Source organism: Leopardus geoffroyi, chromosome A2 (assembly GCF_018350155.1).
Source record: "Leopardus geoffroyi isolate Oge1 chromosome A2, O.geoffroyi_Oge1_pat1.0, whole genome shotgun sequence".
Lineage (NCBI taxonomy): Eukaryota > Metazoa > Chordata > Mammalia > Carnivora > Felidae > Leopardus > Leopardus geoffroyi.
In genome coordinates this window covers 97,007,429-97,028,531 of record NC_059331.1, presented here as the reverse complement: position 1 = coordinate 97,028,531, position 21,103 = coordinate 97,007,429, and the positions used below count along the sequence as shown (strand labels likewise).

The 21,103-nt window shown below is 35.2% G+C and overlaps 1 protein-coding gene across 6 annotated transcripts in view; it reads right to left on the bottom strand.

The window, feature by feature from the left end:
- VPS50 (VPS50 subunit of EARP/GARPII complex) overlaps nt 1-21,103 on the bottom strand; it is a 143,183-nt gene that overhangs the window by 12,376 nt on the left and 109,704 nt on the right. For all 6 annotated transcript variants that reach the window (XM_045494784.1, XM_045494782.1, XM_045494779.1 and 3 more), the window contains 2 exons: nt 14,514-14,635; nt 6,789-6,869 (listed from right to left, as the gene is read on the bottom strand). In XM_045494784.1, the coding sequence (XP_045350740.1) occupies nt 6,789-6,869; nt 14,514-14,635 (203 nt within the window). The remainder of the gene's footprint in view (nt 1-6,788; nt 6,870-14,513; nt 14,636-21,103) is intronic.

The window sequence follows — 21,103 nt, the reverse complement described above, 5'->3', positions numbered from 1 at the left end:
GAAAAATGGTTTTATTCTTCTTTAGTTCTTTTTTATATCTTATCTTCTACTAAAGATATTGTTTCTTTTCAATCTCTAATTACTCAATTAGCATTTAAAAGTTATTTTGGGAACAACTGCACTTTCTCTAAGGGGAATCAGGATAAGGAAACTATGCGAGTTAATCAATGTCACCACTCCATTATTTATTTCCTACTAAAAAGGAAAATAATCACCCCCTCCTGCTTGTGCGTGTACACACACATGCACGTACACGCACACACGTACACACACACACAAACACAAAGTTACAACTGGCTGCCTATGCTATTTAATTTAATGCCTGTGGTCATTTAAATCACCATCTACCAGACTGTCCAAGTGAAAAACCTTGGAATCATTCATGCCTCTCCCTTTCCTCCCCTCCATCATGCCTTAGCACACAGCTCTCACGTCTGTTTCTTCCTCTCGCCCTGCTTCATTAGGACCTAGGCCCCACAGCATTCTTGCCTGGACTAACAGTCCCCAAATACAGACCTCTGCCTCTAGCTTTTCCTATTTCCACTCCATTTTGCACACAGTTCACTGGTTGATATTTTTAGAATACCCAAGTGATCTTCCTAAAAGGGAGACGTGATCACACCACTCCCCAGTTTAAAAGTCCCAATGGACTATTCACTCCTTACAGAAAAAAAAGCCTAAACTGTTACCATGATACTACTTTTTACAGTGATACCAGCTACCTTGCCAGCCTCATTTCCACGTAATCTATGACTCTAAGGTCTAGCCATACTGGACTTGCTACACCTGTCCTACTGACACTCTTGTCTTACCTGCTCTCTTCTTGTCTCCCTGGCTCTTTCCTTCTCATTTCTTAAGTGCGAGGTCATATTCACCTCCTTTCTATAACTTTCTCAATCTCCCAAGAAGAATTAGTATCTTTCTTGTGTTAGCATATCTACATGTATACTTAATGTCTGTATGTGGCATAAAGTACACTTAGTCAATTGTTTCCTGACCCTTCCACCTCACTGTGAGTTCTTAGAGGGCTGGGACCAATTTTACCGCCTTTGTATCTTAAGACGTTGGTATGCCTCCTGGCATTAGCAGGCCCTCTAATAGTTTAATTGATGGAGACAAGACAGCCTTTACTGTTATCAAGGTCCCCACTGGCATCCCATGGCCAAGTCCAAAAGTCAACTCTGAATATCCATTTTAGTTAACCTACTGTAGCATCCTACATAGCTAATCTTGAAAAACTTTCTTAGTTTCCAGAGCACCATACCCTTCTAGTTTTTCTCCTAAGGCACCAGCCACTTCTCAGATTCCTTTGCTAGTTTGTCCTCCTCCCCCAGATCTTTAAACAGTGGAGTGTCCTAGAGTTCAGTCCTTGGACTTCTCCCACTCACACTCTACTCCCTAGATGAATTTTCTCTCCCAGTTTAAATATCAGCCACATGCCAAGAGCTCAAAATGTACATGCTAGCCCTGACCTCTCTCTTACCTGTAGTGCATTTAACATACCTGAAAACTGAACTCAAATGTGTCCCTCCTAAAAGTCTTATCTATCTACAGTAATGGCACTTCCATTCTCCAGAAGTTAGGTGTCATCATTGACTCCTCTCACAGTCATATCCCACTTCCAATCCATCAACAGATCTGACAGGTCTACCTTCAAAACAGATCCAGCATGTGATCCTATTTCACTACTTCTTCCGCTAACACTTTGGTACAAGCCCCCTCATCTCTCTCAGTAGCCAAAATAATTCTCTTTTACCTAATTTCAGCTCTTCTGCTTAAAGCTCTTTAATAGCTTCCTGTGTTACTCAGAGTAAAATCAGCCTTATAAGATTTAGGCTCCGGCTACCTCTTTGGTTTTATCTATCACCAACCCTCTTCTATGCTTCATTCTAATTATACTCACCTCTGTGCTGTTCCTGGAATAGGCCAAGCATGGTCCCAACCTCAGGGTCTTTGCATTCCTTGTTCCCTCCACCTGAAACACTTCTCCCCAAAATATTCCCTCTCTATTAGAAAAGAAGTTGCACATGAGTAGGGAGTTTTGTCTGATTGCTGTCTCCCCACCAAAATTGTATCCTCAATTCCCAGACAGGATATGGCATCATATATAAAGTGTTCAATAAACAGGCACTAAATAAATGTTTCTTAAATAAATGAATTCTCATTCAGGTGGCTCACTCCTCTATTTCTTCCTTCAGGGATCTACTTCAATGTTACCTTCCCAGAAAGGCCTTGTGTGATCCCCTAAACAAACTAATAACCTTTTTCTCCTCTTTCTACCCTTTCCTAGTTCTATGTAATTCCTGACACAATCTGACATTAAACTGGATATTCATTTATTCCTTATGTGCCTCTTCTACCAGAAAGCCCATCCATTGGTCTTCCACAAAGTATCCCAGCACTCATTACGTGTTTGCTGACTGACTTAATAATAAAGATACCTATCCAACTATCGTGTATCCCTTGAGTCTTACACTGTCCTCACGTAGCTCCTTGCCTTCCATCTACTTCCAATACCTCCTATAATATTCTGTATTTTCTTCTTAGGTCAGAGTTGTGAATATCCATCTCAGAACAAGTCAAGAGATGGTGAGGAGAACTGAAACACTGAAACAAGAAAAACTAATAAAGAAATTGGGTGAAGAGATCACTCACTTAGGCAAGATAGCTAACTAAGCTAGCCGAAGTGGCCCCAATGGGGTAGAAATAGATAACAGAATAGTTCCAGAGAGGGAGAAATGGCTGCATCACAACAAAGCACTTTCTATCAAGCAGAAGTCTACAGCAAGAAGGGTGATGAGTTCCCTATGGAAAGAGGTTCAGTCAGGAGCTGACAGTTACTCGGAATGTATAAAAGCTGTAAGACTGAATGAGCACAGGTAAGCTTCTTTCTATGTTTATATGAGTAGAAACTTGGGAGTATTAGACTCCATAAGTATATTCGAAGCACCAAACACACCCTCTTTCAAAATATTTTGCAATAAACTGACAAAAACAGACATGAACTTTCTGCCAATATTGTAAAATCTCAAACTCAAAAGAGTTCCAGGAAAACCATAAATACCACACATTTGTAACAGCAGAGTTACTTCTGAATTTCATTCTTTTATGATAAGTTATCACCATATATATAACATATATTTATATGTGAATGTAGATATTAACTAGTTAATTTAGGATAGAAAAGGGAGGTGGTGCTGGAAGGCAAAGAGAGGTTATATCCGCAGCCTGAGAGAAATGCAGTTGATCTCTGGGTATGAAGGGAAAGGCCACAAGCACTCACCTACTACCTCCTCGACCTACTCCTTACCTACCTCCAATTCAAATGTGTTGAACTCCCTCTGTACTCACAGAGCTCTTTCACAAAAACATTCCTGCAGAGATCACTGGCATTGCTGCCCCCACTTCAAAGAGTTTGCATTAGGATGCCATTCTTTGTTCCTAGTCAACACTGGTATTTTAGGCATAAAAATTATGGTAATTATCTGCTTAAAGGCTAACGTTCTGTGTTTATATTCAGGAAAATACCCATGAAGAGAGCAAGAGAATAACAACAATGTCAAGTTGATATAAATAAATGGTATGTGCTTATTGCAACTGTCAGTGGAAAAGCTCCAAAACTGGATCAGTGTTTCAGATTACACCACTACAATACGGAAAAGATATAAAACCCTTTGAAGACTTTGAGGAATAAAGCCTTAATCAAAATCTTTAGTTTCACAGTGAAAGTCACAATGTTTAACCTTTCCTGCCACTAATAATTACGACTACAAAGAGAAGTCGTTTCTATGGAATTTTCCGGACCGATTTAAAATACATTTTTATTATCAAAGCACAGGTATCAAAGCACAAAGGTTTGATAGCCAAATATCTTAAAGCAAACAATTTAACATCACCAGATAACTAAAAATTCACAGTTCTGGTACCAGTGTGATCTATACCAGCTTCCGTTTCTTGTCTTCCCCTTGTAGACTCCTTTTCTTGAAAGTCTATTTGATGTGTCAAGTTGTCTTATATTTACATTGAATTTATACAATAAATCATTTCAGGTGGCATTTTTAAGACCATAATGATTCCAAGTTGCCTTTTACAGCTTAAAGAGAAGGAAAACTTAGAAGATATATATGGAGAAAATGGAAAAATTACCAGAAATGTGCTCATTAAAATTTTAACTAACACATAGGGGAAATACAGGAAAAAAAAAATACAACTTCCATCTAGTGGTTCCAGATTGATTAGGCTATAAATTATTTTAATAGCCAAAGAATGTATTGAATAGCAAGAAACCAATTAATGTTCTCTGCCAATGTAGATGCAAATTAATGAAGTGAAGAAAAAGTAATATACCAGCATATGAAAACCTGAGATCAAGGTCTAGAAAATGACAAATATATTTTCTAAAATAATAAACCAATTCTTATCAGTATGAATAAAATTTAACATGTAAAACACTGGAAACCAACAGAAAATTCGGGAAAAACTTCTGTATTACTGGAGGAGGAGTAAGGACCCTGGAGAGGCCCTGTCAAAAAACAGTCAGCACTACTTACAAACTGAAGAAGCAATGACTACTCACATGGTCTTCTGAGCCAAATGCTATCTGATTTAAGAGATGGTAAGGATAAGGACTTAAAGAAAAGATATCTTTAAAAGATGAAGTGCCAAAGAAAAAAGCAGGCACATCTATCTAACCATTTACTAGGGAGGGGGCATGTAGCTGGTTTCTGAAAATACATTTCTAAAGTTGACTACCAATTCTGGAAAAAATTTATCCAATGAACACAGAACTGGTCAGACATGCTACAGATACATTGTTATCAATAGATGGGTGGCAGCTTGTCTCAAAGAATAGCTAGTTCGGTCCCACTGTTTACTCGATAATATTTCATTACACACCATATGGCAAAATCTGAAGCATCAAATCCACTCTTTAAGACTAAAAATTGGAACTGCAGTTTGACAATCATAAAGTAGTAACTAACAGAGAGGACAGAGACGTCAGAATGAATGACTCTAGTGGTAAATTTTGACCCGTCAAGCTTTTTTTCAAAAAACTGTATTATTATTATTATTATTATTATTATTATTATTATTATTTTATTAGGAAAATAATAATAGGAATCCATCACTACAACTGTCATGAAGCCCAGACTGGATTAAGAGCAATGAGTTCTAGAGGTAACTGCACCCCACTCTGGACTTTCTGGTTATGACTATTCAGTTCATCAATTTCAAGGCTTTCAACCAGAAACAAGAAAAACTTTAGCTGTGGACTAAGATCTGGAAAACAAGATCTGATTGATGGTCAAGGTTGTACTAAGTGTCAAACCAGGAGAAGCAAAACTGAAACACAGATACCTTCTAATGGGGTTGGAAGCCAATGGATTTTGCAAAACCAAAACAAAAAAATAAATAAATGGTTGGGTCAAATAAGGAGCCTGGACTCTGAAAATGAAGATCAGGATTAAATGGATAACAAAGCCAAGAACAAAAGCCAGATTAGGCCAGGAGACAAGAAACTCATGGACTGGAGTTTATTCACTTATTCTATGAACATTTACTGAAAAAGTATAGTTTGCAGAGCTAAGTGTTATGAAAATATATATGTGCTGAGCAAGAAGATCTCCAAATTATAAGGGAGATGGATATAGGTGATTTCCTCTGTGTAAACAGTGCTCATCTGAGATATGAGCACATACCTCTCTCGTTTTATTCACATCTCTGCTCAAAGATTACCATTCTTACCATTCTGCTTCATTTTCTTCTTAGCACTTCTCAGTATCTGATACTATATTACGTATTTGTTTATCTGCCTGCCTCAATAAAATATAAGTTCCCAGAAAGAAGTACCTCTACTGTGCAGTGATGAATATCTAGCACTACAACCATGCCCAACAAATAATAATTATTACAATGAGTATTTCCTAAAAGAATAAATGATTACATTGCTTTACTAAGAATTTCAATAGCATAAGTATGTACATAACACAGAGCTTATGAGAAAAGAGGAAAATGACTGCTTGTTTGGGTAGGTGAAGAAATAAAGAAAAATCAGAGGATCCTGAGATTAATGTAGATGCAGAGAAATGTGGCGAACAACAAAAATCTCTGGCTACTGTGACCCATCACAAGAAAAAAAAATTGTTATTTTAAATGCCGAGGTTACCTTAAACACTACAAATGCTCAGCCCTGTATTGTTGCCTAATCTATTTTCTTAAGATACGCATTACATCAAGTGACCCAACAGTCAAGAATCCAGACCCCATACTGCATAGCCAACTACACCCAAGCCTCTTCCTTGAATTTCAAGTGGCTCTAAATACTCCCTGCAACACAACTCTTCAGTATTTATCAGTATCCCAATCACAAAGATGGCCAAACTTTGGGCCAGGCTTGCTCCCACCTCAAGGCCCGTTCTCAGCTTCTGAACCTTAATTGGAATGCCATTCCTTCTTTTTTCCCACTAACCCCTTGCCTGCTCTTCAAAGACTAGCACAACTCTCACTTCTTCCTTTAGCCATTCTCTGAAATCAAGTTTCCACATGAAACTTTCCTCCCTTTGGACCTGTACTGGATGTATAGCCAATATTATACTCTTTCATGAGGATCAGTTTTCTCTCTCCAATCAGACTATAAGAAACTTCTATTTACTTCCTACAAGCATGTAGAGCAATACTGAGGACTCAGGCACTCAATATATATAGAGACACACATTTATATGTAGTTGATTGGATGGTTAATTTTTATTTAATATAACCCAAAAAATTAATTCCAAATGATTACTCACCATATCGATAAGGCTTTCTTGTATTCTGTTAAGAGTTGTTCTTAGTCTACTACTACTAAGGCCTAGTCCTGTTGATTCCAGCTGAAAAAGAAAAAGAAAGGCATATGCTACCATCACTTCGGAGATAATCTTTCATATGTTATACCTTCATATTAACTCAAGTTAAGTATCCATTGAGTTTTCATTCAGATACTTAGTCTTCGGAAGGTCTCCAAACTACATTTAAAAATTTCAAAACATCAAGTCAAATCTTAGCCTTTAAGGGAACAAGAGAACTATTTCACACATTTGCATTTACAGGTCACACTGGCATCTGTCAATCTCATAAATTAATTGGGAGAGAGCTCACCAGTATCTTTTTCCCATAAGTTATTATTTTTAGTTATAAAACTTATGATTTCTGATACTTAAAGATAGTGTACTGCATCACACTTATGTATAAGCATAATAATGTAGACTGTTTTAAATTTATTTTTCTAACACAAATTAGAGACAGCCCAAATCCTCATTCAAAAATGAAGAAAACTTTTTATTAGCCTCAGTAAACATTTCACAGTATAGAATTCGCTTTACTACATCAAAGTCAAAGCACATATAAATACCCCAAGAACATAAATGAGAAGAGACAGTTGACTGTTAAATCATGAAAAGCCAGGTAGTTGCGTCCTTGGGTGATGATTCAATTGATGAATATAAATTTAATTTAGAGGTAATCATAGATATATATAGACCTCTAGAAAGATGTTAAAATGTTCTGTATGAGCCAAAAATTTTAAAGTATTAATAGTAAACTATAAAATATATCATCTCACTGATTCATTTATATATATGTTTGTGTATACATACACACACATACATACACACACAAAACATATTGTTCCTCATCCTTTCTTATCTGAGATAGGATGAAAACAAGTAATTACTTACACAACATGTGACAGAAATCCTAAAGCTAAAATAGTTGTGTGATGGCATGGTACAGTAAAACATGAAAACATGAACTCATTTTATGTGGTAATTTCAAAATACATTTTACTTTCACTACATTTTATAAACTTTATTATTTCATTTTCCCTCTTTTTTCACTAGAGTATTATTTTTATATAGTCAAATTCAGCCATCGCAAGTATAGTTTGATGAATTTTGGTAGTTGTAGAGTCTTATACTAATACCACAATCAAGAGATAGAATTTTCCTCACCTTGAAAAATGCCCTTATGCCCTTCGCACTTGATTTCCTCTCTCCAATCTTACCCTCTGATCTATCACTACAGTTTTGCCTTTTTAAAAATTTTGTATAAATAGAATCATACATGTGTAGTCTTTTGTGTTTGACTTTCTTGTCTTTAGCATGCTTTTGAAATTCATCCATGTTATAAGCCTATTAGTAATTCATGCTCTTTTATTGTGTTTTATTGCTCTTTTATAGTGTTCCAAAATATGGATATATCACAGTGTGTTTACTTATTCACCAGGTGATGCACATTTGGGTTTCAGTTTGAATAATGTCACTATGAACATTCACATATATATCCTTGAGAAGACATATATTTTCTATTCTTTTGGGTAAATATCTACCAGTGGAATTTCTGATTCATATAATAAGCATAGTTTTAGCTTTATAAGGTACTGCCATACTGTTTTCTAGTGGCTGTATTATTCTTCATTTCTACAAGCAATGTATGTAAATTCTAGTTATTCCATTTATGGTCTGAATGTTTGTTGTCCCCTCAGAATTCATATGGTAAAGCTCTAACCTCTAATGAGATGCTGTCTGGAGATGGGAGAGGTAATTAGGGTTAGATGAGGTCATGAGAGTGGTGCCCTCATGAGAGGTTTGGTGCCCTTGTAAGAAAAGACACGGTGCATAATTTATGCTTCTTTTTCTACTTTCTTAAGGTGGAAGCTTATCATTACTTGAGTCTTTCTTCTTTTCTATTATAGGCATTTAAAACTAGATACTTCCCTTAAGTACTGATTTAGCTGTATTGCACAGCTTAATATGTTGTGCTTTCACTATTATTCACTTTTAAGTATTTTCTAACTTCTCATGATTTTTTCTTTAAGCCAACCTTTATTTAGAAGTGTGTTAATCTCCAAATGCTTAGATTTTTTCCCAGTTATCTTACGGTTATTGGTTTCTAATTTAATTACATTGTCATCAGAGAACATATTCTGTATGATTTCAATCTTTTAACTTGATTAGAATATACTTAATGGTCTCTCTCTCTCTCTCTAGATACACACACACACACACACACACACACACACATATTATACACACACACATGCATATATATATCCTCACTTTGTGTATTTTTTACATTTAAAGTGTTTCTTTTGTTTTGTTTTAATCCATTCTGACAATCTCTACCTTTTGAGTGTTTAGTCCATTAACATTTAACGTGATTATTGATCAGGTCTAAATCTACCATTCATTATATGTTATATCTTTTTTTGTTCCTTGGTTCCTCCTTTCCTGTCTCTTCTGATTATATGAATTTTATATTTTAGAATTCTAGTTTAAGGGGTGCCTGGGTGGCTTAGTCGGTTAAGTGTCCGACTCTTAGTTTCGGCTCAGGTCACAGTCTCACGGTTTGTGAGTTCAAGTCCCATGCAGACTCTGAGCTAATACTACAGAGCCTCCTTGGGATTCTCTCTCCCTCTCTCTCTCTGCCCTTCCCCTGCGCTTGCTCTCTCTTTCTCAAAATAAATAAATGAAAACTTAAAAAAGAAAAAAGAAGGGGTGCCTGGTGGCTCAGTCAGTTAAGTGTCCAACTTCGGCTCAGGTCATGATCTCACAGTTTGTGAGTTCGAGCCCCACATCAATCTCTGTGCTGACACTTTGGAGCCTGGAACCTGCTTTAGATTCTCTGTCTCCCTCTCTCTCTGCCCCTCCCCCACTCGTGCTCTGTTTCTCTCTCTCAAAAATAAATAAACAATAAAAAACAGTTTTTTAAAAAAAGGAATTCTAATTTAATTTTCCTTTTGGTAAAGAGTTAATCTGCAATATTATTTTTCATTGTCCTGTGAATTATAATATACATTCTGATATTACACAATCCATTTACTGTTTAACATAATATACAGAAATCTTGCCATCTTATAGATCCATATCCCCCCACGTATCTTGTTGTAGTTGTTACATGTAATATATTTACATATTTTATGAACTCTAGAAAATAATGTTATGATTTCACTTTTAAACAGATATATGGTTTATAAAGAAATTAAAAGGAAAAATACAAAAATAATCTTTTGCATTTCCCCAAGTAGTTTCCATAACCAATGCTCTTTATTCTTTCCTCAGGATCTAAGTTTTCTGGTATCATTTTCCTTTAGCCTGAAAAAAATTCATTCAGCATTTCAGTATTACATGTCTGTTGGTGACAAATTCTTAGGTTTTTTTTTTCTTTTTATCTAAAAACAACTTAATTTCACATTCATTCTTGATATGGTGTTTTTGCTAGATATAAAATTCTGAATGGACATTCTTTTCCTCTCTTTCAGTACCTTAAAGATGTATTACTCTCTCCTACAGCCTCCACAATTTCTCATGAGAAGTCAGCTGATTCAGATCATTGATCCCTTTATGTAATAAGTCTATTGTCATTTTCAAGAGTACTGCTTCACCGTGAGGTACCCTGCTGTATGTTCCTTTGTTCTTATTCTGCTTGCTGTTCATTTAGTAACTTGTATCTGCAAATTTTTGATCAAGGTTTCCTCAAATATTTTTTGTACCTCATTCTATCTCTCTTGTCTCCATCTGGTATTCCAATTACATGTATGTTTGATCATTTGACTTAACATGTCCCTAAGGCTTTGATCATTTTGTTTTCCAATCTTCCAATTTATCTTCAAGTTTTACATATTCTTTCCTCTATCATGTCCATTTAGCTGTAAAGTACATTCAGTAATTTTTTTTAATGGCTGAAATTGCATTTTTCAGTTCTAGGATTTCCCTTTGGCTTTTTATTACTGTTTCTACTAGAACTTCCTACTTCTCTACTGAGATGTTCATACATTTAAAACATCTTTCTACTTTATTCAAGATAGTTCTAATAGTCCACTTAAAATATTATCCCTTAGTTCCAACATCTTAAGGGGTCAAACTAAATTGACTTTCATTTTACTTAAGGATGTACTCTGCTTTTTTTACTTCTATGTATGTTGGGTGAAGTTAGACTGCATCATCAATTTAATTCTGGAGATTTTGGATTCTGTTATTTTTTTCCACTGGGTACTGTTTTCTTTGTTTGCATTATGTAATTTTCTTGGCTGAGCTTGTACTACAAACTGTCTCTTATGCAACAGCTTCACTCTCTGTTCAGATCTTTTTTCTTTGGCTGTAGTTAATCTGTTTCATATGAACATGGTTATGGGTTAATCAAAGATGGAGGTAAAAAAGCTTGGGAATCCCCTCCCTGGCCCTTTTTCTTCTGAACTTCCCCCCTACTATTTTCATTGTTCTCAATTTCCTGGCTTCAATTTTCTGGTTCCCCAATCCATAAAGACAAAGTTTTCCTATGCTTGCCTCTACCTTTGTGCTGAGTGAACTGTACTTAATCCCAGGCTCAAAGGCCATGGAGATGGAATTTATTTTTTTACACCTCCCCTTTCCCCAATCTACACACTAGCATGAACTCCCCCACCCAGAGTCTATATGCTTCGTTCATTCTCCAGTATCTTCAGATAGTTGTCTTTTGTATAACATTCAGGTTTTGTAATTGTTTTCTACAGGCAGTATTATCCCGTTAGACTGTAGTCCTACATATCCAGAAGTGGAAGTTAATTTGTTCATAAAAAAATTAAAAACTGAATCACAGACACTCTATTAAAGAAGTTTCATTAATGAAAGGTAACTTTAAATGATGCTCACAAACTGTTTTCAAGTAACAACACTCATCAGATTAACTTGGATAAGAAATAATTAGGACATCAATCCATGTGTCCTAAGAATCCACTATGTGCTTACTACTTTGTTAAGGTAAGCTACAGAATGGTCTTCATGAGAGGCTATGAACAGGAAAAACCACAGAAAACATAACTCAAGAGGTGACCAATGGAAGGCTGGGGCAAGGCAAGATAAAGCAACACTACAAGTAACATTATTATAATAGAACCAAATGGATTAGATATATAATACAGTATGGTGTTGTAGGCTATAAACAGTTCAATGAAGAGCAAGAGCTTCTGGAGGAGTTAATTTAAAGAGGAAGAATCCCTTAGCCTGCTGCATACACTATGGCCTCCCAGCCAATGACTTTCTAGAAACCCTGGGAAACAGATTCTTCCATATGCAGCATCCATCTGAATTCACTCATACAAGTATCTTTCTTCTCTGGGAGAAAAGTAGGAGCAACTATGTACCACTGTGCTCTTCCTATTCTACCCATTACCTAATTACCCCTCCCCTCCTACCACATAAGACTCAATAGCTAACAGGGCAACTTGGGAGTATATGTGTGTGTATATATATATATATATATGTATGTATATATGTATGTATACACATATGTGTGTGTGTATATATATATATACACACACACACATATGTGTGTGTATATATATATATATATACACACACACACATACATACATACATACATACATACATACATATTTGAATACTGAAATTTCTAGGATTTCTAAAAGATTTAAAAGCTTATTTTCTTAGGAAATTAAAAGTTTACCTCTTCAATCTTATATACTTGCATATGCTTATTTATGCTATTTATTTAGATTGTCTTGTTCCAAAAGTAATTTGAAGTAGCTAATTAAGAAGAATATAATCTTGCAAGGTAAAAAACAAAAACAAAAACAAAAAAAAACCTTTAAATGTATGTAAAATTAAGCTAAGTAAAATATGGGTAGAAGGATGAAGTGTTTCTTTTTACAAATTTGTAAAACCCTTTATAGATTGTCTTTGTTTTGCTTTAAACAGTGTTTCCTTCATTTTTGCAGAATCAAAAACAGCAGAATCTAAATTATATTCTATTTGAAGATGTGCTGTTTTCAATATTCACATGGTCGAATAAAGCTAGTATTACTAAGCATACTCTAACAAAAGAAGTCTTTCTTAAAAAGTACAAGTAAGAGGCAGAGTAAATGCTATATTCATTCAGACATATTCACTCATATGCACATTTTGTATAGGTTCATATAATACAAAATGTTTCTAATATGATATATGGGTAGACACCCAGGTTAAAGACAGAAATGCTTATCACTGACAGCTAATTACCTGAATACAGTGAAATGTCTGTTACTGAGTCTTACAGGATTGAAAATGCTTTTAATACAAGTTATAAGGTTAATGTGTTCTTTAAAACATACTATATTTTAAATAACATATGCAGCATATTTTATAATAAATACCTAACTATACTTTGCTAACTTTCTCAGGTCCTAGTGAACCCTACTGTAAACAAATTTGTGCCAGTATTTAATCAGTATTATAATCAGCTAGAAAGTCATGTCCAAAAGTATTAGTTCCCAAAAGTTTCCAAAGGACCCTATATTAACACATCTTATCAATAATGTGGTCCAGAACTGTTCTACCCAATATGATAGTCACTAGCTACCTGGGGCTATTTATATTTAGCAATAAATTAGCTAAAATTAAATACAATTAAAAATTCAGTTCCTCAGTCATACTAATTACATTTCAAGTGCTCAAAGGTCACATGTGGCTAGTGACTACCATATGAGTGCAAATTTAGAGCATCTCCATTACTTTAAACTTCTCTTGGATAGTGCTGGTCTGCAGGTTTGGCCCAGGAGACACAGTAAGGCTCATCTAGAAGACTGAAAGATTCTGACAATTAGCTAAAACCCCAGAATGTCTTTCTTCTTTAATATTTATGTATTGAGTTTCCAAATTCAAAGAATTAATATTTAATAGCAACAAATTCTGTAGCAATAATCTGTCTGTGATTATTGGTATTCTTTCTAAAAAATATATTGGACAATTAAGAACATAGGAAATTCAGATCCCATATTAAAAGATAAATTCACATGTTTTTAAAAAGATACAAAATATACGAAAAGTTAGTATTATGATATATTCATAGGGCCCAGCAGTATACTTTTACATTATACATTACAGTATACAATAGAAATCTATTGACTATCTAGGTGAACCACATAATAATTACCAAATATTATATAAGGTACCTGTCTAATACCATGTTGTTTTCTTTAGGAGTAGAAAAAGACAAATGCAATAAGAGCTTGTGGAAACACAAAAAGGAGGTACAGGAAATGATTCTGTGGCAGACAGAAGGTTAGTTCAAAGGTTTTCAATTATTTTAATAAATGCTTGCCATTATCTTCTGACTGTAGGAGTGCCTGCTAAGATTTGTAAGCCAATATTAAAAATGTCTCATTTACTATGTAGTAATTACACACTGAGCCATATTTAAACAAAGCAACCCACACATTTTTCATTGCCAAAATGCATCAAGGTTAAAAACAGATGCTGCACTTTTTCTGCCAAAATTTGAATAACATAAAATATGTGTATCATATCAGAGCTTAAGATTAATACATAAATAAGGTAATTAAGCAGACAAAAAGGTGACATCAAAAATTCTGTTAGATTTTCGATGGATAATTTTCAAAATAATATTATTTGTATATTTCATACAAAGAGAATGAAAAATTTTACATTTTAAAAATAAATAAATTTTTAAAGAAACAGACTTTCCCACCAAAGGTGACTTACTGAATCATTTCGACCAAAAAAGGTATATATTGCATACAAGTAATAATCAAATAGCTGAGACATGAAATGGATAACATCAAAGGCAATTGGCTTAAGAATGTTCATCATCTGCATATATTTACCTGAAAAAAATCAAAATTAGAAAAAAATTAAAATCTGTTAAGTCTAACATTATAGAGACACTATATCAAATGTATTTTTTAATGAAATGTTACATTCCTAGTCCCATTAGCCATTTTCAAGTACTCAATAATCATTTGTGGCTAGTGGTTATTGTATTGGACAGCACAGATACAGAACAGTTATAGCATCTTGGAAAGTACTACTGGAGAGCACTGACATAAATAATACCTACAAAAATATTTTTATACTAATATATTTTACTGTTTGTCAAATATTCATGGAACATCTATACTCTTTTATAAATAACACTGCACACACTATAGTTCCACATTCTTGGATTCCATTTGAAATAATCTCTTCCAATAAAATAAAATAAATTAAAAAAAAATTTTTTTTAATAAATTAAATAAAATAATTTCTTCAAAAGTGTTTAGGCATAATAATACCAAAGACAATGTACTTGAAAAAAAGCTTTTCCTTTTTCACAAGCTTATATACACAGAGCAAAAGTAAAAAAGCAAGAAGAAAAAGGACACATAGAAGGCACATCCTATTCCCTTGAACCCTAGCCCTGTGAAATCTTGTGTCAGAGGCCAAGAACATTTCTTTATCACTACATCACTCAAGAGCTCAACACTCTCAAAGTGCCAAAAAAATGTCCTATTCGTTCCTTCCTTTGGGAGATGCCAATATTATGTTCTCTTCTCCCTAAACATATGACACAGTTACAGAAAAAAATATTTAAAAACCAAAATCTCAAAAAAAAGTAAAATGAAAAAAATAAAACCTCAAATCTCTACGTTTATAAACTTGTTAATGTATTTGAAGGGTGCACAGGAGATGGGCTGAATCAAGTAATAAATAATAACAAGTCCCTAATTGTGTTTCTTTTTTATGGGGAATAATAGGGAAAGAAGCACATCTATAAAAAAAAATGCTCTTCTGCAGAAGATGTTAAAACAGGCCATTTGCTTAATTTCCAAATGAGCAAATAATTCAGGTGCTCACTCTACTTAATGTAACTGCTATAAATTTTAAATTGGTACTATTGAAGACACCATGACTCAAGAGAAAACACATTAACTGCAGTAGAAAAAAATTTACTCTAATGGAAATATCTACTATGGAAACCATTTCTTTATTATTTAAGAACTCAGTACAGCTGCTTTAATTTACATGTGAAATGATTCTAAACAATACTCAGATGGTCAGGAAAAGAAACAAACACACACACACACACACACACACACACACACACACACACACACACACCAAAAAGTAAAAACCATTCAACTCAGATTCTATTCTTACTCTTATTTGTAAGTCTTTTGTTTTAGAATCATGATTTGTAATTATTTCACACAGACTTTTTTAAAAAAATCACAATGGAAAAATATTTGAAAATTATGCTCCTAGAACTTTCTGGATCACTATGCAGGTATTTCATCAATTACAAACATGTAGGTTTTAAACTGCAACTATTTACACAAAAAATGTGACACTGAAAAAAATTTAAAAATATCATGTTTTAATTGATATCTGTTTTGAGATATCAATTAGAGAGAGAGATAATAAGAGATGATAAGTAAAATGAGGTAGAATGCAAATATCTGGGTTAATATATATCCAGAACACAAAGCTCCTCTCCATTACTAGTAAGATTAACCATTGTTTATATAATTAATCTTAAGGAAGAATATATAAATGAATTATTAATAGGTAAAGCTATTTTAAATGTTGCATTCAAAAGAAAAAAAAAACTAGATAAAAACCCACCACTCTCACAAAAATGTTTAAATATATTTATATTCATTCATTCAATTCATTCAACAAACAATTTCTGAAGGCTTATTATGTCCTTGGCTTTGTGTTAAGACACAAGGTGTTAGAGTCCCTGCTCTCATACCTTAAATGGTCAGATGAGGGAGGCGGCCATCGATAAGCAGGCTGCCAGCATATTAAAACATTAAGACTAAGACTAAGACTAAGACTAAGACTAAGAATAAGAGCTCTGTTCCAGTTCATGAGGGCACAGTAGGCTTTTGGAGGCTGGAGGAGGCCTATGTACCTTCTCAGAATTACTGAATTAAAAGAATTTTACAGTAGTTTAAGCCTGTATCTATGAAGAGAAAGGGATGAGGAGGGAAAGGCAAGTAGGTATGATCACCAGAAAATGAGAAATCTCGAAAAATTTCTACACCAAACCAATTTCTAAATTGGTAAACCTTTCTGATAAAGGACCAAAGAGTACATAGTTTTAGGCTTTGCATGCCATACAGTCTATGTTGCAACTACTCAGCTCTGCTGGTCTCTGTTTCAACTACTCAACTCTGCCTTTGTAGCACAAAAACAGCCATAGACAATATGTAAACAAATGAGCATGGGTGTATTCCAATAAAACTTTATTTACAAAAACAGGTAGCCTAACTCACTTGACCTGCATGTTATACTGTCCCAACCCCTGTCTGGATGACACATAAGAGACAGGAGAGTTTGACAGAATAATACAAAGAAATCCATAAACCACAAGACGACCATGAAGGAGATAAAAGCTATTCTGTAGGATGGTGACTGCTTAAACTTGGTGGGCAGTGCAAGAGGGCAGGAGCCAGAAATAGAGCTGAAAAAGGATGGATTCATTAAGGGTCCATTACTCTTAAATTACCATTCAGCATGTCTTCCTCTATCACTATCCCTCACCAACAATAGAGTACAGGCTACCAGAATATTCCCATGGACAAAAACAAAAGAAAACAAAAACTCTTAGGATTTCTCTCTAAAAGAAGTAAATAAATGACATGAACAAACCAAACAAAAAAACTGAGCAAAATTAAAAAAAATAACAAATTAGAAAGGCAAAGGCTTCTAGTGTGCATGTTGGCACCACAGATTAAAATCTACCTAATTCTAAAAATTGGGGGATCTGTCCCCATAAAGTAAAGATTGCTAGTAAATCCACCCAGCCTTGCCCGATTCTATAGGAAGTTCCCAGTCAGGATCCCTACTGAGGAGAAAGGGGCAGGAAGAGCATAGCTCTCATTACTCAGCAAGGGACACCCACAGCAGCTATGCAGGCCTTCTATTTTGGATTTGAAGAGGTCATCAAAAATCACCAGTCCCAGAGAGTAAAAGTAAAAAGAAATGCTGATCCCAGAGAAAACAGTAAGTCAAGCTAAAGAAATGTAATAATTATATAAACCTTATAACAGAAGAATATGGGGGGTGGGGGGAAAGAGAATACACAAGGGCTCTTAAAGAATTTAAAAGTGATTTTAAAATTAAAAATTAAAAATTAAAGAAAAAAATGGAAAAATGGAAGTCTTCTAGAAGATCGAAAAAATATAGGAGACATAAAGGGGCCAATCTAAAAGACCAACACTTAAGCAATGAGAAATCAAAGAAAGAGGGTAGAGAAAATGGGGAAGTGGAAATCATCAAATAAATAGTAGCATTAGTCACAGCTGAGGAGCATAAGAGCTTTCAGATTGAAAGGGTCACGAACTACCCAACACACTTAATGAAAAATAACTCACACCTAAACACATCACCAGAGAGTTCTGAAACATCAAGGAAAAAAAAAAAATACTAAAAGCTTTCAGAGAGAGAGAGAAAGAAGAGAGAGAAAAGAAATTCAACTACAGTAAAATGAACAGAACACTACAGGTTTCAACTTTCCGAGGAAAAATAATTCTTAATCTGTAATTCTATTATGCACAGCTGAATTGTCATTCCGTGAAAGGGCAGAATAAAGACATTCAAAATGACAAGAATTCAAAACATTTACCTCTCATTACTCTTTCCTGGGAAATTACAACTAGAAGACAAACAAAAACAGACCAAGAAATTGCCTCCAGGCTGGTGGTAGGGAGGCCTGGGGTGGGAGACTGCTGTTTCCTCACAATCTCTTCTTTACTATTTACTGCCTTACAGTGAGAATACTACCTTAATAAAAGGGAAAAAGCAAGGCTCTGAAGTTAGCCGGCCTCGTTTAAAAAATGTGGTCGGTCAGTGAATGGAGATGTGGTTCAGATGCACTCCACCTTCTCTTCCTTCCCTTCTAGAACTCCCTACAGAGGACATGAGAATGGAGTGCACAACAGCATGCTTTGGAAACATGGAGGAAGGTTACTTAATACACAGCCCAGATGGATGTAGGACTGGCCGATGCCTCAGGAGGGAGGACCTCAGGCTACATGTGAGGAGGGTTCCTGGCTTTGTGAGAGAAAGAATTCAAGAGCAAGCCACTTAGAGGAATCCTTAGAGGACAAGGATTTATTAAATATAAAATATTTATTAAATAAGAGGACAAGAATTTATTAAATATAAAAGTAAGCAAGGAACTACTTCACAGACAAAGTAGCAGTCTCTCCTCCCAGGTGAGAAAGAGGACCCCGCCCCCCCTCCTTTGCCTCTAAGGAAAGGTTTTATAAGTTTTATTTAAATTAGCTAACCATATAGGGAGGGGTTTACTCTTTAACTTAGGGTTTATCATTCACATTGGGCAGTTTTTCCATTGTTTTAGGGTTATGGAATTACCCACAGGAAGCAATTTTAAGAAAGTCCAGCCTGTGTAGCTTTTTATTGCTGGAGAGAGTGAGGCTTATGGTTTTCCATAAGTCTGATCTTGTGACTCTTTTTATGACCTGCTGCTGACTTTTAGGTTAAGGGTCAGTCTAAAATCAAAATGGCTATACTTTGGTCAACTTGTCTCCCTAGCCTCCCTTCCCTCCTGCCTCAAGATGACTAAGAAAAGCATCTCTTCCCAAATGATCACCTGCAAGAAATTCTTATTCCTGTTTCCAGTCTATATTATAACCTCTGTGAACTTCGTCCAGGTGTAAGAATCAACATTCCTGATTTCCTTTACCAGTTGTGAAGCATGAAAAGAACTTACTGGCTCTAGGAACAGACACTCTGGGCTCTACTAGTTAGCAGCTTTGTGACATTAGGCAAGTTATTTACCTCTGGGCTTTAATTATTTGGTGTATAAAAGGGGTATTGTAAAGAATTCATGAGAAAATGTGTGTAAAGTGTTTACGTGGCCTATAACAAGGGAGCAAGAAATCTTAGCTACTGCTATCATTTTAAAATAATTATAGTTATGACGAATGCAGGAAGGGAGAAGTACAGAGTGCTAGGTAAAGAAACTTAGGGGCGCCTGGGTGGCTCAGCTGGTTAAGCAACCGACTTCAGCTCAGGTCATGATTTCAGAGTTTGTGGGTTCGAGCCCTGTATGGAGCTCTGTGCTGACAGCTCAAAGCCTGAAGCCTGCTTCGGATTCTGTGTCTCCCAATCTTTATGCCCTTCCCTCCTCACGCTCTTTCTCTCTCTCTCTCTCTCTCTCTCTCTCTCTCTCTCTCTCAAAAATAAATACACATGAAAAAAAAAAAAAAAACAAAGAAAAGAAACCTAACCTCATGAGGAAACGCAAAAGAAAGAGCACCGTTTACATTAACATCCTAAAATCTAGACTGTGGGTCCTGCATACTCATGGAGAGGAGACACAGAGGGACTGGCAAAGAAACCAACCAAGGAACAAGATGGAGGAGAACTATACAACCAAGAGGAACAGTGGGCCTGCCTTACCCAGCTCATCAGCACAGAGAACAAATATTTTAAAATATTTCACATAAATAACAGAGCAATTACCACATGAAAGCTGGCCCAGGGAAATTCATTTAGAGAGCCACACTTTTACACAGAGGAACAAATTCAAGGGTACAGAGAAGGTGCTGTGTGTGTGTTCCTCCACTGTTGATTAAGACAGAAGAGGAGGAGAAAGTGTTGCTCCAATATTCAAGATTTTAAAAATCGAGGTTTGTCAGTTCAGTATACTGGGCACCTACAAAAGCACTGGCTGAATGCTCTATATGCTGCAGAGATGACTCTGACCGTTCTCATCTGTAGGGGCTGACAAATTGATGGGGAGGAGCAAGAACAGAATCTGAGCTGGAAGGATGTTAGCTATTCTTATCACAGCGCACTAAGTTGAAACACCATTAATGGATATAAATAGCACATAAAGGCAAGCTGGAAATGCTATAAATGAGCCATAAAGGAAAGGAAAAGTTAGTTCAGCTCATAAAATTTAGAAAAACACATTGAACAATGAACTGAAGACCACAGTCTATTACCTAAGTCTTTAACTACCAGCTTTTATTCTACCATTTCATTGTTATTTATTTTTATTCTGTAGTTTGAGTATTCTATTTCAGCCTCCCAAATCTCCTATATGATTTTCTTGCACATTTTGCTGAAGGATGACACTTCTTGGGTCATCCTCTCAAAATAGCATGTTGTATATAGAGCTATCAGCTCAGAAAGTGTTTTAAAACTGTTTAAAAGTATTTCATATGAATAACAAAATGTAAGTATCTTTTAGAGAAACAAAAATATTGGAATGTAATCTAAATTAAATAATGACATATTTTTTTCCTTAAACATTACATATCAAAATATTAAAGTTT